This window comes from Phasianus colchicus, chromosome 4 (genome assembly GCF_987193195.1).
Source record: "Phasianus colchicus chromosome 4, bPhaCol1.hap1.1, whole genome shotgun sequence".
NCBI classification, from domain to species: domain Eukaryota; kingdom Metazoa; phylum Chordata; class Aves; order Galliformes; family Phasianidae; genus Phasianus; species Phasianus colchicus.
This window is the reverse complement of record NC_143439.1, coordinates 28,380,909-28,403,901: the sequence shown is the minus strand read 5'-3', so window position 1 is coordinate 28,403,901 and position 22,993 is coordinate 28,380,909. Positions and strand designations below refer to the sequence as shown.

The 22,993-nt window shown below is 37.1% G+C and overlaps 1 protein-coding gene across 11 annotated transcripts in view; it reads right to left on the bottom strand.

The window, feature by feature from the left end:
- WDFY3 (WD repeat and FYVE domain containing 3) overlaps positions 1-22,993 on the bottom strand; it is a 141,099-nt gene that overhangs the window by 29,200 nt on the left and 88,906 nt on the right. For 8 of the 11 annotated variants that reach the window (XM_090139035.1, XM_090139033.1, XM_090139032.1 and 5 more), the window contains 15 exons: positions 22,417-22,607; positions 21,296-21,448; positions 18,870-18,943; positions 18,606-18,767; positions 17,165-17,259; positions 15,408-15,528; positions 14,467-14,684; positions 11,599-11,834; positions 10,306-10,440; positions 8,887-9,078; positions 7,407-7,640; positions 5,080-5,179; positions 2,076-2,236; positions 1,211-1,440; positions 340-449 (listed from right to left, as the gene is read on the bottom strand). In XM_090139035.1, the coding sequence (XP_089995161.1) occupies positions 340-449; positions 1,211-1,440; positions 2,076-2,236; positions 5,080-5,179; positions 7,407-7,640; positions 8,887-9,078; positions 10,306-10,440; positions 11,599-11,834; positions 14,467-14,684; positions 15,408-15,528; positions 17,165-17,259; positions 18,606-18,767; positions 18,870-18,943; positions 21,296-21,448; positions 22,417-22,607 (2,412 nt within the window). The remainder of the gene's footprint in view (positions 1-339; positions 450-1,210; positions 1,441-2,075; positions 2,237-5,079; positions 5,180-7,406; positions 7,641-8,886; positions 9,079-10,305; positions 10,441-11,598; positions 11,835-14,466; positions 14,685-15,407; positions 15,529-17,164; positions 17,260-18,605; positions 18,768-18,869; positions 18,944-21,295; positions 21,449-22,416; positions 22,608-22,993) is intronic. The other 3 variants (XM_090139037.1, XM_090139040.1, XM_090139038.1) reach the window with 2 other exon arrangements.

The window sequence follows — 22,993 nt, the reverse complement described above, 5'->3', positions numbered from 1 at the left end:
TACGTCTTAACTATGCTCTTGTAACATTCAGCTGATAGAGAAGCACGGGGCATACTTAAAATGAGCCATTTACACTGCATTCAATTCAGTGCATACAAAGTGGTATCTCTAATTCTAGTGCACGTCCAGCAAAAAATGAGGACCACTTGCTATTTTTACCAAACAGTTCTCTTCCCGATTATGTCTGTCTTGGTGTTCAAAGTGTTTTCAAGGTTTTTCTTTGTTGTTCTTACACACACACACACACTCCTGTCCAAAGAATAATGGGAGTAAAAGACAACTGATGACAATAAAGAAGCAGCATTAGCAGACATCCATGGCCTGATCACTTGAGATTACCTTCACTGACATCTTGATTGTAGACTCCATCTGGTTCTATATCTGAAGGGATCATAATGTGCCAAGTTGTCATCCTGGCTTCTGCTTCCAATCCAAACCCATCAACATTGCTACAAATACACAATGAATTAACAACCAGAAACAAATACAAACTAAAACCTTTGATTCCCAATGATTGAAGCACAAAGATGTGTGCTGCTATAGGAACACACTGAGTCCACCTGAGTTCTAAGGATATACAGTCACAAGGAAAACTGAATGTTTTTGAAAGAGGATATGATATGAACAGTGATGTTACTAAAGGAAGCAGTAATTACTGAAGAAACACAGTGTGGCCAAGGCCATCAATGGAGAACATTTGAGTTTATGCTGATGATACTTCTCAAATGACTTTGAATAAAACTGAAGTCCCATAACTTTTTGGAAAGAAAAATAGAAATGCTAGTCAGGCATTTGGAGTAAAGACGACAATGGCTGTTATCAGCTTAGGTCATATCTATCTAATTTTATTCCTGACTAGACTTATTCAAACATCCAAATTAGTAAAACAAAAAATACATACTAAATGACTCTACAGACAGCAAATCTAGTGACAGATCCCTCTGACAAATACTTAGCACCAGCATTTCTTTCTACCTTGAAAACACATAATAGTGTCAAAGCATAATAACAAAACAGTTAGATATCTATTATTTTAAAATACCTCTGTAAGAAAAAGTAAGACTGTTCCTTAAATCTGAGCTCTTCAAATATCATTTCATTTAAATGAATCACTTGATTTTCCTTGCATTTCACTGGCTTTAAGGTTACAAATTGTCATCAACATTTTGCTTACTTGTTCACAAGGCAAATAAATTTCTGAGATGCTTACCTTCCCACATGCAGATTAATCAAGCAGTGAGCTAGACAGCTGATGAACTCTTGATCATGATTTCCAGGTCCCAAAATTAAATTTCTGTTCACAGTGAGGACCCTCAGAGAATCAAGGAGAGCCACTTGCTGAGGAACAGTTTTGTGTGCTCTTGAGAACTGATATAAGATAGTTCTGTTCAGGCAGTGATAAATAGCATCCAGCGATAGTCCCTGAGATCTTCTTTTTGACTGATGGTAAGGTAAGAAATAAAACAAAAAATACATCATCAGATGGCAGCATGTAAATCAATTTACAGGCAGATAATCTTCCCACGTGTTGATTCATGCTGCTGCTCCAATACCAGTAGCATCAATTCCAGTGATCTCAAGAGCCAAAATGATGTCAGTACATGATAATACATTTAAGATTTCAACACCTACGAATATCAAACTACTGTTATTTTCTCTGATTTCCAAAAGCAGAAGTAACCAACAGTTTCCAAGAAAAGAACAGGAGGAGACTCTCAAAATATTTTCCAAGGTGAATTTAGGAAGCTTTCTGAGGATTTCAAAAACACAATTTCATCTGAAAGTAGTTTTAACTCAATTGCTCCATAATAAAGTACTGCACACTAACAAGATGTGCCAGAAAAGCTCAGTGAAAAATGAAAGAAGAAAACACACTTCTGTGCTGACTGGAGACAGTCCAGTAGCATGTAAACAATTAAAAACTTCTTTGAGTCTTATCTACCCATTCTGCACAATTACCCTGCAACAGGCCTCATCCAAATAGTATGCAGGCTGCTCAGAATTGTCACTCTGTGGATTTTAATTTCAATTGTGAAAATGGCTTTTCAAGTGAACTAATAAGAGAACACTGTTACCTGTGCAATTAGCTGGATTATGAATTCCACAAGAAGTTTGGATTCTTTGTTGAACATGCCCTGCCAAAGTTTATCTACCACACGCTGTGTAAAATAAAACACATTGTTCACCAGGACTTGGTAGCTTCCTCCACTTGTTATGGGCAGAGATGCATCTTCACCTAGGCAACAGCACAATAAAGCTTTCTTTATTAAAAAAGAATAAATCTGAATACATACATTGACATTAGCTTGTGTTTGTGCTTTCTGGACTTCTGTAAAAGAGAAGCAAAGACTCAGTCAAACAAAAGCTAAAAGTTAATGGTTTACCTACACTGAACACGCAAGTGATTGTTTGAAATCGACAGTGATACGGCCAAAACGAGAGGAGCAGGGCACACACTAAACTCCCACAGCAATCCTAGAAAATCCAGCATTACACTTCCCTATCCTACCACAGAATTGACATGGAATTACAACCCAGCATGCTTACTGGAACAGACCAGATGGTGTCAAAAAAAATCCAAAAACAAACAAAAAACAAACAAAAAACAAACAAAAAACAAACAAAAAACAAACAAAAACAAACAAAAACAAACAAAAACAAACAAAAACAAACAAAAACAAACAAAAACAAACAAAAACAAACAAAAACAAACAAAAACAAACAAAAACAAACAAAAACAAACAAAAACAAACAAAAACAAACAAAAACAAACAAAAACAAACAAAAACAAACAAAAACAAACAAAAACAAACAAAAACAAACAAAAACAAACAAAAACAAACAAAAACAAACAAAAACAAACAAAAACAAACAAAAACAAACAAAAACAAACAAAAACAAACAAAAACAAACAAAAACAAACAAAAACAAACAAAAACAAACAAAAACAAACAAAAACAAACAAAAACAAACAAAAACCAAACAAAAACCAAACAAAAACCAAACAAAAACCAAACAAAAACCAAACAAAAAACAAAAACAAACCCAACAGGGTAAAATACAAAAATCACTATGGATACTGCTAGTGGTCCATTCTTACAGGTGGAAGAGGTATGTTAACACTCCACTCCCTAAGTTTCCTTTCTGTATTAATGTCTGACAGCAGACCAAAACATCACCCAAGACTTTATTCAGGATTGCCTGTTGTTGCAGTTCAGTTGATTCTACCACCAGCAACAGATGCTGCATAAAGACATGATATGGAATACCAATAAAACCAGAACAACCATACTTCATATGTGGGTACACTCAACCTCCAATTTGAGAATCATCTGTTGGATCACTGCTTTCACAAAACGATGCCATAGAACTCTACTCCAGTGCATTCCAATTCCACAGAACAAATGGTGCAATGACCCTGAGCTACCTAATATATTCCAGCAAATAAACTAATCTCACATACCACATTGGCACAAAAAAAAATACATAAATGAAACTATACTTGAACAACTAAGAAGATGTGAATTCTTCTGTCAAGTTGTTTACTCTATTTAAACATCAAGACCACCACACTTACTAAGAAAAAATCTTTCAAAGAACACTGGTTTCAAAAACAAATGCTTATCTAGGTTCACTGTCTGGGACAGAAATAGAAATTCCTTGTAAAAAATTGCTACAGCCTACGGTGATTCAGTGATCTCAGCAGGACACACGTCCACAATCTCCTGACACAGTTTCTCATAAATAACTTAATTCAAAGACAAATGAATATACCCAAAGGGATACATATATTCCAGAGTCTAGAAGAAATGATACTCCTGTGATTCTGAGGCATCACAGTAATGCATGGTGCTCCCTTTCATTTGAGCTGCATGTGTGCAGAACTACCTATAGCTTTTATAAAATTATTTGCCTTTTTAGAAATAAAAGTAACTTAAAAAAACATGAGATAATAAGTGATACCAGCTGGCGTCACTGCTCCCTCAATGCACTTTGCTAAAGAAAGCTAGGAGTTGATGGGAATCAGTTGCATACGCCTGCCCAGCTACAGTGAAAAACACAGTACAAATGCTCCCAAAAAACCACCAGCAAGTGCCAATTTTGCTGGAAATTCCCTTACATTTATTAATTTGTTGCCCCATCTGCAACACAGCAACTGATTGCATCTCACGTGGAAGAAGTTGGCCATAACTCTGAAGAAAGAACATCGAGGGAAATCAAAGCTCCTGCTCTACATAAAGTGCTTAGAAGGGCAGAGGACTCTGAATAACCTGACTCAGAGCGTCATGTAAATGATTCTGGAATTCTATGATATACTGCACTCAAATAAAGAAAAACTTGCTGTAGCAAAAGAAAGGAAGAGGCTTTACAAGTTTATCTTATCAGAAAAGTGTGCTGCCCCGTGACATCTAGGATTAAGGCAGAGCAGATCAGTAGCTACTGGCAAGTCCCTGAAATCCAGCTGCACGCCTGACCAGTGACATTCCTACCCGTGTCATTATCTATACACATGCTCTTCTAGGACAGTAACATGCATAGACATACATGTTACAAGCTTTGCAAACTCTTCCTTTGCATTTCTTTTGGAGATGATTCAATCCCCAGCGGGATTTCTGGGGGTGCTGCTACAATAGGAGGAAAAGAAAAAAAGATAGCTTTTAAAAATCCCACCCATAATAAATTAACATAAGTTCCAGAATATCTGCCAAGGCAAAAAGGACAAGATAGATGATGCTGGGATAGCAAGGCCTAGTTTTATTTCATTCTGACAGGACTAAAATTTGGCTTACAAACCCAAAAGATTCATCCTCCATAGCTTCTTTGTATAACTTCAGTTTTACAGCTTTGGCACAATCAAGACCAAGAGGGAATGTAAAAGTTCAGCAATACCATTTACACATCCAAGGAAAGAAAAGGGCAGAACAAGAATATCAAACTCAGGATTTTCTATGATTCTAACAGGGAGATGAGGGCATTTGATTTGTAACAGATGAGAGCATTAATAACGAAAAATAGTTTTTAAAAAATCATGAACTTTCCCTTAAGTGACACAGCTTGAGAATTAAACAGTTATATTACCCAATAAAACATCGGCTGCAAGTAAGTGATCCATCACGCTATCCAAAACATAGGTCTGGAACTCCTTCTGCTGCGTTCGTGTCGATCTTTCAGGGGAAGCCTGATTCAAGAAATGCAATGAAAACATAATTAATATCTCTGAGAGAACCAAAACAGAGAAGGGGTGTTCTAGGTGAGTTTTTGCTTTCCCTTTCTCACAAGCTTTATCTAAAAACTTAGGAACAGACATCAAATTCACAACAGCTGTATGCAATTTTATGGAGTGAGCAGTACTCCAATTCAAATCCATTAAATGCATGTTCTGCCAATATGTCAATGCATCTTCTATTACTTCCATAACAGGAAATGGAAAAGAACACACTCCTAAAACATGTACCAATTTGTAACTGAACACACAGTTCAGCTGTGATCTCCTCAGTTCACATAATGACTCCGTTCTGAAAACAAAGACATCTAAATTTACCATCACTTCTATGTGGGCTTTTGTATACCACAATATCAACCTTGATATGGTCACATAATGGATGGATGCACCAAATCTTTATTTCCTTTGCACTTCATGGAGCTCTTGGAGCGGGCCCAGAGGAAGGCCACTAAGATGATCAGAGGGCTGGAGCACCTTTCCTGTGAAGAAAGGTTGAGGGAACTGGGCTTGTTTAACTTGGAGAAGAGAAGGCTCTAGGGAGACTCATTGTGGCCTTCCAGTACTTGAAGGGAGCATAGAAACAGGAGGGGAAATGGCTGTTTACAAGGGTGGACAGTGATAGGACAAGGAGGAATGGTTTTAAACTGAGACAGGGGAGGTTTAGGATAGATATCAGGAGGAAGTTTTTCACACAGAGGGCAGTGACACACTGGAACAGTTTGCCCAAGGAGGTTATGGATGTCCCATCCATGGATGCAATCGAGGCCAGGCTGGATGTGACTCTGGGCAATCTGGTCTAGTGACTGGCGACCCTGCACATAGTGGGGGGATTGAAACTAGATGATCATTGTGGTCCTTTTCAACCCAGGCCATTCTACGATTCTGTGACTCAAAGGAAAAAATACCATCACCTCATGGTGTTCCAGAACATATTGTCGTATCTACTAAATGCTCCACTCAGAATTCCAGTGTTTTTTAGGGCTATTTATTTGAGCCTGCTTCATTTTGCACTCTAGAAGCTTAGCAGTGCGCGCATATCCTGCACTCTATGAGGGATTAGTAACAAACACTGACAAGTTTAAAGATTAAAACAGCAGCAAAGTAATGAGAACAGATTGACATGACCTCAAATACTCTTCCTGATATTTATGTAAAGCTGCACCAGTTGACAATTTATTTTTTGCTTTGTAAGAGATGTCCAGCTACCTCAGGAAATGTGTTAGGGGATCACGTAAGCACAATCCAAAATTCCAGCAACTGCTGAAGCAATCAGGGACACAGCAGCACAGGGATGAGGGTAACAAGTAGTTAGGGGCTGAGGGAGAATGTGAATCAATGCGAACTAAATGTTTCAAAATACACTGTGTGAAGATGGCATGGATATATCAGAGCAGTTAAACTCCTCATTGCCTGCCTAACAATTAACAGAAGGCTGCTTTGCACAGCTGTCACAAACCTGAATGGAGAATTCTGCAAGAAGATAACACAGTTACTCTGAATTTTTATAGCATATGGCACCAGATGTCCTGCCACTTTTTTTCCCTTTTTATCTAATATGAATAAAACATAGTACTTAATATTTCTTGAGGGATTTGTAAGGATTTTATATCTCGAGCAATAGCAATACAGTCATCACAGGCTAATAGATGTATAACAAATTAATCATACTCTGTAAGAATAGAATTAAAGAAAAGCTATGCAACTCATGCTGCACTGCTAAGTATCTACTGCTGCAAGCCAATTCCTGCATCACCAGATAAAAGGAGTTACTGGTTCAGATGCCAAAATGAGGTCTAAGGAGAGCACAAAATAGGAACAAAACCTTGACACAGTGTGCTCAGTTACATGTGCAGAAGCTAACAGAGCCATTTGACTGGCTAATTTAAAGCTAAGGAGCCCACAAACAAAACTGATAGTAGGGGAGAAGTAAGCATAGCAAGAAAAGATTCCATAAATAGCAAGAGGATTTTTTGATCAGGCATTTGAGGGTGTCTCTAACATATGTAAATGCTCTAATTCTTGCTTTCTTAGGTTTTCCAAATTGTTAAACAATTTTTGAGACAATTCTTTTCCTGCATCTCCTATTTAATGACAATTTCCAAGATTCTACTGAATGCCAGACAAAGGGAAAGAGAAACAGGGGTGGAAAAAAACTGTCACAGTAAGTCAAAATTCACTTTACCTCTAGAAGAAGATCCACCAGCGGAGTCTGTTTGCTGGCTGGTGTGAGACACAAATTGTCAATTATCAGCACACGCATGAAGTCGAACACAAACTTCTTGGCAGGATGATTCGTTAGGTATGTCTTGGTGCCAACATTGCAGTATTCTGACTGGCTCCTGTTCATCCCAGAATCAGCTGCAAAGGCTTTGAATTCTTCAGCTGGGGACCCGACCTCATCATCAAGATCAGTGACCTGTGAAAAGCAGCATGTCAAAGCTCCAGAGCTGAGCAAATTAAAAGCAGTCATTCCACTCCTCTATCTTTCACTTACCATTTCAAGGCTATACACTTCAAATCTAGTTTCCCAACAACTCTTTTTTTTGTTTTCCAAGATTATTGTGTTCAGGATCAGGTCCAACAGGCAATGTATCCAAATTCTAGGTTCTCATTGCCATGGAAAAAAAGCCAGCAAAGGCTGGCATGAATTACCTGAGCTAGAGGCCACATTTAATATGAAAAATATCCATGAACAAGAATTCCTTGGGTAACTTCTAAATACTTTGCAAAAATGTATATTCTCATTGCAAAAAAAAAAAAAAAAGAAAAAAAAGAAAAAGGCCCAAAGGCTTTGAAAAAGTTAGTAACTGAAGAATTAAAGGTACTTTGCACTGAAAGTACTTAAAAATAACTCAGAGATGCAAGGCTCTTCTATACAGGCAAATGCCAAGTCAGCATTACCAGAACTCCTAGCATCTACTTCCGGTTAAAAGAAAAATAATCTGTATATCTTTATTAGATTCAGCAACATATACATGTAAATATTTTTGCCATACGCTAGTTATCACATTTGCCAACATGTAACCTAATTATCCTTTCACGTTCATAGTGCAATTACCTTTAAATGCCAGCTAACAATAACTGTTTCCTTTCAAACTCTAGAAATAGCACAATTTATAAATAACAACTAGCTCAGAGAATACATAAGATCTAATAGAGAATACAGAAGATTAATAGCTTGTAATATTTCCTGCTTCAGGCAGCTATGCAATGAAAGCTGGATTCACACACTATCCTAGCTAGAGCTCAGCAGTTCCAGGTAAGACAAAAATACTGTTTTGTGGTTCAGCCACAGAAAAAGTGGGGGGAAGAAGCAGTTTAAGATTCTATCACATCCTCCAGAATGGAAAGGAGAAAGAGAAGCTGAGTCAGCCTTTTTCCTATTGTAAATCTGAGTTAATTTGATTCTTTTATGTGAGAGAACTAGCCCACTAGAAAACAAATAAGCAGTGTACGTTACCCCAGAAATGAAGCTTCAGTACCTGCCTTTTGGTTGAGCACACACCCCTCTCATTTTCAAAACGTAGATACAAATTTTCCAGTCCAGTCTTTAAAACCATCAATTTCTGCACAGCAAGCAGAGCTTTATCTTCATGAGATTTCTAATTGATAAAACCTCAAAAAGTGCATTTGTGGGAAAAAGAACAGAAAATCCAACTCACTGAATTTCCTACCATCTCAGAGTAAGGTCGTATGTTGAAAGGAAATACGGTTGCTGCCAGCGCACACAGGAACTCTGGGCTCATCCACAAGGAAACAAGGTCTGGCACATTGTGATACAAATAGCGAAAGAATTGCATCAAGGTGACGGGATATTCTCGAAGCCAGGAGCCTTCCTCCTCAGACTGCCAGGGCTGGGTTGAAAAACAAACAGCACGTTAGTGCAGATGAAGCTATATGAGGAATACTCCCGTCAGAGAAGAGCTGTGGGAGGAGGAATAGTGTGGCCAGAGATGGTGTGAAATGCATCAAAACTGGTCAAACAGTTGTTCAAATAGAGCAGAACTGTGCGACCAAACACGACAGTGTCAGAAAACAGATCTAGACCATGTCAGATGTGTTGGAGCATGTGTCAGAACAGACAACCAAACAGGGGTCCAGAGGACATGACTGAAGACACGGTGTCCAGACACATGAATCAATGTCTGATCAAATATGAGACAGAACATGTGTCTGAGAACCTCACTAAATTGTGAGGAATGAGGCACCACATGTGACAAAACACTTGGCTGCTGAGCAGGGCACATGATGATGAACATCTGACCCCAACATGTGACCAAGGATATGAACACACAAGTCTGACACATCAACTCGTAACAGGAACTTCAGCAGGTCGCCAGGCCATGTTTTCTGGATATGTGTGCTGGTCACATCTGGACAAGCCAACACATGTGAAACATGTAGCCAACACTTCCCAGTGCATATTACAAACATGTCCCCTGCTTGGTCGTTACACCTGAAAAGGTACTGCTTTACATATGTTTCACAAGATCCTTTTCAGCAAATAAATGCTTTAGGACCTACTTGATACCAAAGTTTTCCACTAAGAAACCGACTTTCACTACTATTGACATTAGATTCAAAAATGAAAAGAACACATTTTTCTGGCAATAAGTTCATTTCCTCTAGTATGTGGCTATTAATAGTCAGGGGACTTCTCTGCATATGGAAGCTTCACACACAAAATCAGCAACTATCAGAGCTCTGAACAGATGGACTGGAGAGTCTCAAACATACTGCCATGATGTTAAGCAGGAAAAAAAAATCTGTTATCTCTGCCAAGGGCATTTTATCCTTCTGCTTCCTGGTTTTGCTTTATTTGCAGCAAAATGCAAAGCTTAGCCTTTTTGTGAAAAAGCAATGCTGATTTTACAGCCACCAATATTGCTACAGGTAACAAGAAACAAAATAAGACAGAATAACCCAATGACAACGATGGATTTTATGCAAGTATTATGAGCTTAAATGCTGGCTGGGTGTGTCATAACACTAAAACTTCACCTTTCCAATTTGGCTTTTCACCAGATGGTGGACTCAAGCAATTCTGTATGTTCAAATAAATGCAAAATACTTATGCTTACTGAATTCAGCATGCTCCTCAGCATTCCCAACAGCAAGAAGGCAGCTTCTGTGCAAACACTGTGTACTGAAGAGGTAACAGTGCCACAAGAGGCAGGAACTCCAAATATGAATGTCCAAATAGAATCTAAATCAAACTATAAGAGGTAAAAGAAGAGAAACACATAAAATAAACCCCTTCTGCAGTGCAATTTGATACCACTTTTTATTATATATATGACATTCACTTGACAGTATCTAAATAATATAAGACTACAGAATGTAAAAAGATAAATCCCCCAGAAATTCGTAGGGAGATCATGTGTCATGAGGCACTGAAGAAAATTCCTTCCAACCACAGAGCAACATAACTGCAGCTCCCTCCTTCTCCAAGCATTTACATCTTCTGAAACGAGACATGCCAGCACAAATGCTGCACAATCAACTCATTTTACTTCAGTATATCTAGCAACAAAACTAAGTGTCCCACAGAAACAAAACATGAGCAAAGCAAATATACCAAGCTGTATTTTCCAGTAATACATTTTAAAAAAACATTTAAAAATAAATAGAAAAATGACAAACTGCGCAAGCTCTAGCATTAAGAGCTCCACTGCCAGACATTTCAGATAGCTGCATTTCATTTCAGTATAACGTCACTGTATTTCAACACTGTAAGCAGAAGATGAGCTTCACAACTCTAAAACAGCATAGTGCTACATGTGCCATCAAGTATTTCTCTTGAGAAAACGTGGGCAGGATACCTTCTGATCCGTAATTTTTACCTCCAATTTCCCATTGAGAAGTGGATGTTGGCACTCTTGGTATCTGTTCTAAATGTATACCTTGTCAACAGCAGGCTTTTCTCCATATAAGACTACACTAAGGCTTCCTATTCATTTACATGCAATTAAAACAGGTTAAAAATCATCCTGCTGAGAACGATAATACATTTTTCCCTTGAGAACTGTGATGTTTCCCTGAAAATACAATTTTTTTTTTTTAAATAACTGTCTTGTTTTGTTTGTAACCTTGTGACCTCTCCTTACCACAATCACTCCTACTCTTCCAAAAAAGTCATACTCCATTCCACGTCAACTTGACCCCAGAGCATCCAAGACAGAAAACAGCTGCAGCTCTGCCACAACAAGCTGCCCTCCACACACTCCCATAGCATCTCATCCTCCCACTCCCAACACAGCATAAAACAGGATGCACTGTCTTTTGTGTCAGCTGCAGGGGATTGGGGGTGTTAATCCATTATTTTCTTTGACGACAGACAGAATAACACTTACATCTTACTAGGTAATCCCTACCTGTGAGCCCTGCTTACATCGGCCGCTGGCGATGGGCGCACTGACCTGCAGGTTTTCGGGCAGCTCAGTGACCGGCTGCTGCAGGAAAAGGGCCATGAGGAGGAAATAGAGCGCAGGTACATTTGTGTGCTTGGGGAGAAGGGACTGCAGGACAGGGAAGCCTGGGAAGTGACATGCATCACGGTTAATCTCTCGGACTGTCGATCTTCCACCAGCACTCCTGCCAACATTGAACCCTGAGAGAAAGGAAAACGCAAAAGCCAACAGTGTTAACAGGGAAATGCCTGCGAAGCTCACCCATACTGAAGTGCTGAACTTAGGAGGGTACCTCCCCAAAAATTTCATGCTATAAAAACGAACTCTTAAATACATACATACACACTCAGATCCATATAGACATAAATGAAGAACCCAACTAATTAAACCCTTGCTACAGACCTGCACAAAGTCTATCAGCAAGATTAAACAAAAGTCAATCTCAGCAGGTTGCAGCAGAAATCTTGGAGTCAATGTTATATAATGCATTTAAAATAACAAAGTAATGAAAATTAAGGCAGTTGTATAGGTCACTGTCATTTGATTAGAAGCAATTTTTAAAATATCTCTTTGGCTACAATGTATCTTGGCATCAGTTCAAATGATACATACCAAAATATGAAAAAAACCAAAAAGGACAACTCCACATATGCTGTTCCAATATGACTATAAATACACATCTATTTTAGAAAGATTATGTGACTGAAGAAATTACTGAACATTTAAAAAAAGACCATGAATTAGAAACAGTCCACAGCCTAAAATGTCAATGGGTTTCAAATTTTAAGGCACATACATGCAAACATGAAGAAATTATTACACAAAGTACAGATCTGAGTTAGCCAAACAACAGATGCTGCAGTATGTTCACAACAAATCTTTGCATATGTAATATGGTTTTTTAAAGACTGCCAAAGGTTTCCTAGTTCATTGCTGATGCAAAGACTGATCGTAATACCATGAGAGATACATTATGGGAAGCCACCGTAAAGAGACTGAATTCCCAGACAGATGATCTATGTGAAGAATGAGATTGCACAAGGCACTTTGACAGAATTCAAAGGGACAAAGCACAACAAGCTGGACATCGTATTTCACTAAAGTATACTAAAGTATACATTTCAGGAAAAGTCCTCCTTCAAAATTAAGAACAGTTCAAATTTTAACATCTATTTTCATATAATAAACCAGTTTGGAAAAGTCTTTAGTGAAGAAACAGATTACCTACTGCTTTAACACAGAATAGTCGTTACTTGCACAGCCACCTTAGAAACAACAACTAAGCTGCGTTAACAGTAATTACAACTGCCCTGATCCAAAGCCAGCTCCAGCTCAAGGGAAGAGTGCCACTTAATTTTATTACATTTGAACAAGGGTCTAAACTGACAGCAATTTGAAAACTACTGTCTTTGTATTACTAAAAAAAAAAACAAAACAGACTCACTGAAGATATGGTATATCCTGATCAAGGTTACAAAAAAAAAAAATCCTTCAGATAACATAACAGAGGAAATAAAGTTAAAAACTTTCACAAACTTGTATAAAATACATTGCTTCTCTCCAAAGAGAGCCACTGTCACGGTGGAAACAGAAGAGGGGAGAAGTTATTCTTTGTGACAGCTTACCAAGCTTCTAAAATAATACTGACTTTAATATCAGGTACCATGTCTTGTTTTTCCTGAGAAACTCCATAGTAAATGCTTCTTAAGATCCAGGAGATAAGGGATGAAAAGGAAAAGGAATACTGAAGTACTCCAAAAAACAAAAAAACAAAAAAAACCCAAACCAACCATGAAATACTGCTTTCTTGGTGGTCCTGTACTGCTATGGCAAGTGGGTGTTATGACAGGTTGCACTTTCTATTAAGATTTAAACTAGAATCTCCATAATTAAACTTCACAGCAAATAACTAAATGCCCTCAGCAAGCATAAGCTATGCTTTTATTTTTCTCCCTTTTTAAATATTGGTGTCAAATGAAGATGATATAAAAAAGACACATTCTCATGGACATAAGCTCTGGGAGCCCTCCTGTCTCATGCTGCACCCCTTTAGAACAGTCTGTACAGAATCCTGTCAGTAGAGCTGGGGCAAACTACCAGCAACTAATAAATTTCAGGGAATCAGAAGGGCAAAAGAACACCTACGCTGCCCGTTTACCAAAAACTAACATCCTTTATTTCAGACAGCTTAGAGATAGCTTAGAATATAGCATTAACACCTTATACCATTATCCATACCATATCCATTCTAGGTCCTGCAGGATAATGGTAAACTCTGGTAAGACTGGGTAAACAAGGCTTTAAGAACCCCCCAAAATAACCTTTAGTAGCAGCCAGGGGGCATACGTGTGCCCAAAGAAGGTATAACAGCAAGCTAAGCAGAGGAAAAGAAGGGCTGAAATGAAGCTGTACACACAGAAATTTCCCAGGTAGCACAAATCCAATTTGGTAACTCTAATTTGCATAGAACTCACTAAACAAAGCAGCACAGGTTTAACACTGCATGATGCTGTAACTAATGCAACTAATATTTTTTTCTGAATCTTCATTTGCTTGAGCATCTTGTGTGATGCCTTGGCGTTTAGCTCAGATGCACTTGCCCTCAGGACATAATTAACCATGCCTTGACAGTGATAAAAAACTGATTGTGGTTCAGGCTTCATGCAATACTGAACTATAACAACATCTGTGCAATGTCAACTGTGTAGAACTGCTCCCTTTTGCTTAGGAAATCTATTATATCTCAGAAAAATGAAGGGCAACAGCATCTGACCAGAGCAGAGACAACAGTAACAGGAAGGGTGCACCCATAAGAGAGTTTTCATACCATACCTAGCACAGTACCAATCTTATTGGTCAAGACAGAATCCGTCTGATCAAGCCAGCCTCCACCACTGAGACCTTCCTTGAATTTAATAAGGATGGACTGATTACTCAGCAGGACCACAAGAATTCGCATGGCAGCCGTGACCGTGGTGGAATGCAGATGTTCTTCCATAAACATCATAATCCAATCAAACCCCAGGGTCTTCACCAGTTCTTCACAAGCCCTAACAAAAGAGAAAAGGATCACACATTAAAGCATTTATCCTCCTACTACACAGTATAAGTCAGTGTCCTCCACTACAGAGCAAACTTCAAGACTGAAGAAAATTCAGATCTACCCAAGCATTTCCTGCATGCTAAAGTTAGCCTACCTCTGAACAAGGAATGTTACTCTGCAACTCTCACTAAAGAGAATCCAGAGAGCAACGTCAGTTTTCATTTAGGTAAAGGGCATGACTGAATATAGCTAACTCAGACAATTCTGACTGGGATAAGATTTCTTCAATTGCTGTTTCTGGAATGCTGACCTGAAAACATTTGTCAACAATTGTTCTTTCTCATTTCAACTTGCTGAGCTATACAGAGATATGAAGTTTTCCACAGGTATGCTTTTTAATAAACTATCTTGGTTTTAAAAAATATTTTATCTATTTGTTTTACTATGAAAATAGTTACTTGGGAATATTTTAAGAAAATACTGACATGTAGGTTCCATCTGCTTATTACTATTATTATCATAGCACAACTGAGAACATAAAACTCAAGAATCATGAACTCTATTTCTTCCAGCCTATCCACAGTTTATTCAGCAACAGCTGTGTAAATCATTTAACAGTTCCTATAAAATTATACAATTTAAGCAATGAATGGAGTAGGGGTTTGTATAATTCTCTCCCTTCAAATTAGAAAATATTATCCTTGCTCTATCTTAAGTTCTTGGTACTTACTGCAAATTAACAGCTGTCTTTTCTTTGGAAGTATATAGAAGTTTCAGGAGGATATCTAAAAGCCTGTTCCGCAGTAGAATAAGATTAGCTGAAACAAGTCCTCCAAAATCATCCTCAGTTCCTAGACAGTAAGTACAAACCAAATTAAGCAAGATTAGACTTCTGGAACATGGACATTTTAAAGACTACTCATAACCTCCATACACAAGTAAACTCAATCTGTTCCTACTGAGATCAAGAGAAAGCTGTACTAAAGCACAGACAGCCTGCTACACTTGATCTGGTACACACTGCTGAGAAATGCTTGGTGCTTCCATTATTTTTTCACAAAGCATTTCTTGAGCTTTGAAGGATGGATAGAAGGATATTGCATCTTCTAAACTGTGGTGTTCTGCATTAGTTAAGCCAATTGGTACCTGACATGAAAAAATTAAAAAAAAAAACAAACAAACAAAGAGAAAAGAAATTAGTAAAAACTCACAACAGTTAGATAAACATTATGCTTTCTGTGGGATAAAACAAAAAAAAAACTATAGAAATTTTAAAAGGATAGTTTACAATTCCCTCGAAATGTAAGATACAGGAAGAGTGATTAATTTCCTTTTCTTTCAAGTCAGATCTCTGAACTCATCAGTTGAAAAACAAGTTTACTACAAGATGTACAAACAGCTCAAGATCAACTTTACTGCCATTTGTTGAATCCTTCTTATTGTACTTTATTATATTGAAGGAGGAACACTTTTCACAGTATTACAAAAAGAAATGCTTGAGGAGACACACGCAAAGAACAAGACATTCTGGAAACATTCTGTGCCCTAGTTTTGTGCATAAGCCACAGACAAGAAATCAGCATCTTCGAGGGCCACAATACAGCTTAAATATGAAATCTGATGCCTTCCATCTTACACTTCCCTCTTCACTCCTGTCCCAGAGCCATTCTACCCCATGTCTCTCCACTGCTCCAGGCAGGGAAAAAGCAACATAAGCTCTGGATAACCTGGGCCAGCACAGTGAAAACACAGATAAGGATCTCTCTCCTATACCCAAGTTATTGTTTTTTACTGATAAAAGCCAAATGTCTTCATCTTTGAGACTGCAAAGAGAGAAAGTAAGGAGAGACATGAAACGCAGTGATAAATGTGCAGACTACCTAACATTGATCTGTAGGAAAAACAGACAAATAAAGCTCATAGGAAGCAGAAATCCATCCCTGCTACTTGTTCCTGACTACCACTATATTCCCAAGGGATACAGAAACTACAGCATCTTTGGGCATCCCATTCAGATATTGGTTCAAATCCACCATTTCTAAGGTCATTTCTCCCAGGGGACTCTGAGCAAAACAACAACAGTATAAGTATCTTTACTTTAAGAAACAGGGGTAGAAATATTCTCAAAACAATTAAATGTATGTATTATTGAAGACTAAATATATATGTGTGTATATATATTTTATTTAACAGAAAAAGCTGGAAGGCAGATGTACATTGCACTTCCCTCTCCCATTCACATAATAAAGAGATACACAATTTAAGTAGCATGTTAGAGAAACAGAAGGACAAAGTGCAGTATTAAGTGAAGAAAAACAAAATTAGAGTGTGTGGTTTTTGCACTGCTTTGCATGCAATACTAAGAAGTGAAGTTTCACAGCTGTCAGCCACATTATAACAAAATGATACTGCTGTACATTTTAAGTATTTAAGTACAAAAGAGAAACTATTACTCTTCTACTATTTCTAAGTCATGCAATAACCTACCACTGTCAGGCTTTTCTTCGTTATTTATTTCCATGACTACAAACTTCTCGCAGACTGCAAACGTAGGTAAAGTGGAAGAGATGAACTGTCCAAACCTTGATATACACAAAAAGAACATCGTGCATTGATATGACAGATGAATCCTCCCCTATCAATAATTTACATCTAACAAAATCAGAACACTAGTGAAAGGGCAATATACAAAAACTTTCTCATATTTAGAGGTTGATAAAACAGCCTAAATCTAAAGTTGCTAGCCAAAAACCAAAGCAATGTACATTACTAATTGGAATCTTGGCAGACAAGTTTGTAGTTATGGGACTCAGAAAACTTTAACATTCAGGAAGTGTAAAGATACCTCTAATTTCTGGTAAAAGGAATTTTGCAAGTTAAAGAAAAGAGAACACAACATTCACCAACAATTACAGCTGAGCTAGCAGTACATCAAAAAAAACATTCATATGGTATAACATTCATGCCTACAGCTTGAAGTGATACAACACAAGGTCACAGTTTTCAAGAACAAGATGATGATGAGGTGCTCTAAGAAAAGAGACAGAATATTCCTCTTTCCCCTGGAATTAACCTCAAAAGGTCCACAGCTATTTATTCTAAGCTATCCAATATGTTTATCTTTACTTCCAGGAAACAGAAAAGGTGATGTTGGAACACTCCAATTTGTACTGGAATTCCACAGGAATTTAAGAATTACACCTATGCTGTCTATTCTTGAACTGCTTTCTGATGTTTCTGATACCTTTGACTGTACTTTACATAAGCAGCTGAAAATAAAATCACTCATAAGAAAAAAACATCCAAGTCTGGTAATATTTTATCAATTTCCATAATAATCAAATAGGAGATGAAAAAACCCAATTAAGGAATTCAATTAATTTAAAAACATTTCACGTAATCTTGAATAGATGAGTTGCAACCATTAATGCAACTTTTACCAGTCTTAATTATGCAAAATAATACAATTATACATAATTACTATCATTATACCTAACAACCTTAAATATTTTTCTGTAGTGATGAATTAGAAAAAATCTTGACATTAACCTTTTGTGAGAGAGTCATCAAAGCTGGATTTTAACCAGAAGCATCCTCCTGCTCAACCTTGAGTAACAGTCAATTGAATTTAAAAGTGCTCAGCATTTCACATGAAAAATGAAGCAAGAATAAGGCCTCATTGTTACTTCACTGCAAAACTGAGCAAGTTCTATTGTTCAGTCACACCTCTTTAGATATAAACTGAATTTAATATTTAAATCAAGTTTAAAAAATGGTTATGCCTATGCCCTCAGTCACTTCTTGTAGGACAAAATTCAGTGCAGGAACTTTCTACGTTTGTTACTTCACAGTGGTTTAACTGTATTTTGATCAATATCAGCAACATAATGAAAACACCTAAACCAGACTCAACATGGGCGTGGGCTACCTGAGTAAGTCATAACTGTTGGGGAAGCCTTGAAGCAAGAAGCTCAGCACATTGCTAATTGCAGCGATAGTAGGCTGGGAGAGAGACATATCTCGAAGAGTCAAGAGCAGCCTTGGGATAAGTTGGAATTCTCTCATTAACTTCGCATTCTTTGCAGCTTCACTGAAAGAAGGAAGGAAAGGAGGTGTCAAATTAAAATTGGAGCAACCTCTTCATATTATCTAACCCTGCAAGCCTCATTAGTAGGCCAGCACCAGCTTATACCTGGACTCTGTGAGAAGTTCGATGAAGTGTTCAAATAATGACAGATGAAGTTCATAGGGTGCATGAAGCCAGACCTGAAATACAGAATAAACAATGGTTAAGGTTTGTATTCACATCCAGTTGAAGACTCTAAACTGACAAGCAAGCTTAATATACCAAAAGTTACAAACGTCTTGAAGAGATAAAAACTTTTACCTGGCCACTGTGCTCATAAGACGACTGTAAGGTTCTCAATTATTTTTTCCTCAAATTCAGTTAAGTATTAAATATTCTAGTGCAGAACTAAAGTAACACACATTGGTACCAAAGACAGTCTCTGTAAACGTATCATGCGTGAAATTCAGAGTTACAGACAAAAATGTAAACGCTATCTGCAATTTTTTCCTTAGACAGATAGTAAACAGACCCAAAAGTTGTGTGTGATTTACAATGCTGATGTGAAATGCTGGATGGTACTGCTGTGTTTATTTGACTAAAGTGAAGATTGTCTGTTTGTGAAATTGATCTTCTTATCTTCTGTCTGCACAGAACTCATGGGCCTTCCCTTTTTTCTTTTTTTTGCCTTCCTCTTTACCCTGTCTTTACCCAGCATTTTCTGCATAGTATTTTAAATGATTTCAATCTCCTAGCAAAAAAAAAATATACATGTATTCAAAAGAAAAAAATATATAAAACCAGAAAGTTCAACGTTACAGCTTCAGATCATAAAACTGATCTCCTATTGAATAAAAAAATGAATGTGTGCAAAACAAGCTGCAGTGAAAAATTATTTGCTTTTCCTTTTCTTCAAATCTTATCTGAAATGATCAGAACAGTCTTTCCCTTATTCTGCTTAGCACAAGAACAAGAACACCAAATTGATCAGATTTTCATGAAATAATAAGAATCACTGATTTCTAAATACAGAAATAAAAAAATAGCAATAAAAAAATCACAAGTCAGGAAAAGTGACTTCTTGAGAGTTCTTGAAATTTTCTTCTGATTGAATCACAGACTTACTATGTGCTTTTTCTTTTTTAATTAATACTGTATGCTTACTCTTCCTCCTATTGTTCTTGGCCTTATGTGAAAAAACGTGACACTGAACTTTAAAGTATTAAATTGGATAATTCCAATAATAGTTTCTGAATGACTATAAAATTGATGGAATTTCTCATCTGGTTCCTTTTAACATAAAAAATAAGCCAAGAATATTCAGCAGAATTCACGGCTACACAAAGATCTTACTCTGTGTAAAAGGAGTTGGGCTGTGATTAACAGCCTTCTCTCTGCTAACCAGTTCATCCAGCTTAAGAGTCTACCACAAATAATATCTGAGGTAGATGCAATAACCTCTATTAGGCTTATATTTAATTTTGTGAGCACAAAGGAATCATCACTGTAATTCAAATGGTTTGTTAAAAATACAAAAAGAATTATTGTTTAAACAGCATAAACTTATTTCTAGTTTTAACATCCTTATCCAAAAAAAAAAAAAAAGAAGAAATGTCACTTCTTGTTTTCATTCTGTAATTACAGTGTATTACTGATCTTGGCGAGAGTATTTTCTGCTTACATTAAAGTCCAGTTCTGTTAACGTGAAGGCAACAGGAGTATTTCCTAGACAGAACTCTTAAATAAAGATTCCAGGAGTGCATTTAAATGCTGAAATGCACATCTAAATCAGTAAAATTAGTAATTCGATGGTTTTTGTTTTATTTTTTTGAAGTAGGCGAGAATCACAACAGCTTCACTCAGATCACTGCATCAGATACAGATAATACAAAAGGAACAAATGGCAAAGAGTTCTATCAACGCCTAACATTGTCAATCAGCCTCTATCACAAATCATGTCTATTACATTTGCATTTCATTCTGAACTTGTCTAGTATCCTCACTTTAAAACAAGAAAACTTGAATATTTCATAGGTTGTGCAAGCAGAATTTTAACTCTTTTAACTACTTTATTATTATGTTTGTAGAAGACATATGATGAAGTGATTCCAATGTCCAGTGTTGAAAATTTACCTCCTACTGTTACTTTCATTGCATCTTTCATGCCTGAATATATTTACTGCAGTAAAATACAGATTAAAATAAAATTACTGTAGAACAGAAAACTACAAACATACAGGAGTTGGACTCAATTATCCTTCTGGGTCCATTCCAAGCTTGGGATATTCTGTGATTCTATGATTCTGTAATCTTCTAGTACAACAAAAAGCATGAACCAACCTTGGTGCCTGTGAATTGTTTCAAGAGCGAATCAAATACAAAAAGTTACCAATAATTTTGCACCTGAGCTATTTTACCATACAATATATAAAACAGTATGTTTGGAGGAGACTAACCTAATCTGCTGTTGTTCAGTACTAAAAGTGTGCTATCAGTTTGGCGAAGTACTCATTAACCAGTATCATCATTGCTTCTCACGTAGCTTTACATACCTCAAAGTCACAGAGCAGATCCTGGAAGGCAGTGGAATTTGGAATAATGGAGGTCTCATGCCCACTGTCAACAGTTCCCACCAAGGAAAAAGTCAGATGGAGTATGTGACTGTTCAGAAGGGATCGTTTCTTCTTTAACAGCATCGCCAGCAACTAAAATGAGTAAACAGATAAGGAACCCTATGACAATGTAGGCATGCCAACTAAGAATAACAAAGTGTGGGTAAAACGGCAGTATGCCTTTTAAGAAGGTGCATAAAGTACCTCTAGTACTTGATAGTTTTGATGAACAAGCTTGAAAATGGCATTACTATTGATTAAAAACAAAAACAGAAAGAAAAAAACCAAACAAGAGTACCTAGCATACCCTTCAGCTTATGAAACAGCTACCATTCTACATCGTAGAGAATAGCAAGTAGTAAGTCACAGTCTACAGGCTAAGAGGAATGAAATGTTTCAACATAACTATACTGATCTCTAGCATTAAAAGGTTTGTAAATATGCAGCCCAAACCACGGGTGCATTTTCAGTTTCAATAAAATAATCTTCATCAGAATCAGAAAATTCATTGGTCACATGAAGATATATATATATATAAAGTCAAATGATTCTTTTGCATAAGTGATTCTGCCTACTCTACCTCAGTGGAGAATTAAAAAGTTTAAAGCTTGAAAATGACCAATATCACCAGTTATGAAGTCTATGCAATCATCTCAAAATAATAATTCTACGAGCCTGCTTTTTTGTTCAAGCTCTCTCTTGCTGGTAAACCACTGGTATAGAAGCTCCTATGTTTGTAGCAATGGGCTCATGTTAACAGCATTAAGTGCCATTTATGTTTGTAGCAACAGGCTCAGGTTAACAGGGTTAAGTGACGTAAGTTGTGCTCTTTCTTGCTGTATTAAGGAAGATGTTTCAGCAGAACAATTAAATTGGCAGATCTGATTAGAAGTTTTCCACCTTGCTCTTTAGAAGCTATCCAACTAACTAGTCTCTGTTAAACAGACAAGAGCTTGGTAAACCCAAGAGCACAAACTAAGGTCACTGCAACACAAGGGAATTGCTAGCAGAGACACTGAAAATCAACAAATCCAGTCTATTTTAAGGTATTTCTTACACACCTGGTAACCTCTGATTCTTTCCATTTCTTTGCTGGCTAGTGGATTGCTCTTTACCACACAGACTAAAGCCTTCACAGCTGCATACAGTCCCTCTACATCTGATGCCATGGCCACAAGTCCCAGAATAGCAGCAGCTCCACCAATGTACTGCAGAGTAGTGGCAACAGGCTTGGGAACAAATGTTCTTACTCCTGAGCAAAGGCAATGAAAATAAATTAATTAAAATCAAATCTTATAGGAAATCACTGGGAAATCATGTAAGTAATTTGCATTTTAGTACTGCTTGATTTATTAAAAGAATATCACCAGGAGCATTTTGACACCTCAGAAGAGGAGGTGATGGAAGTTCTGAACTGGAAAATAGTTTATGAACTAAAAAAACAGGTAAGTATTTCTATGTGAATGTACACATAGGAAGTGAAAAAAGCATTCCATACCACTAAAACAAAAAAGATGTCAATACAATATAAAAATGTAAAATAAATTTAATCATGCACCATAAACATCACATTAATCAATATGTGATTCATCTTCCAGCACTAAGTTCTTAACAACAATTCATTAATGATGTTTAAAC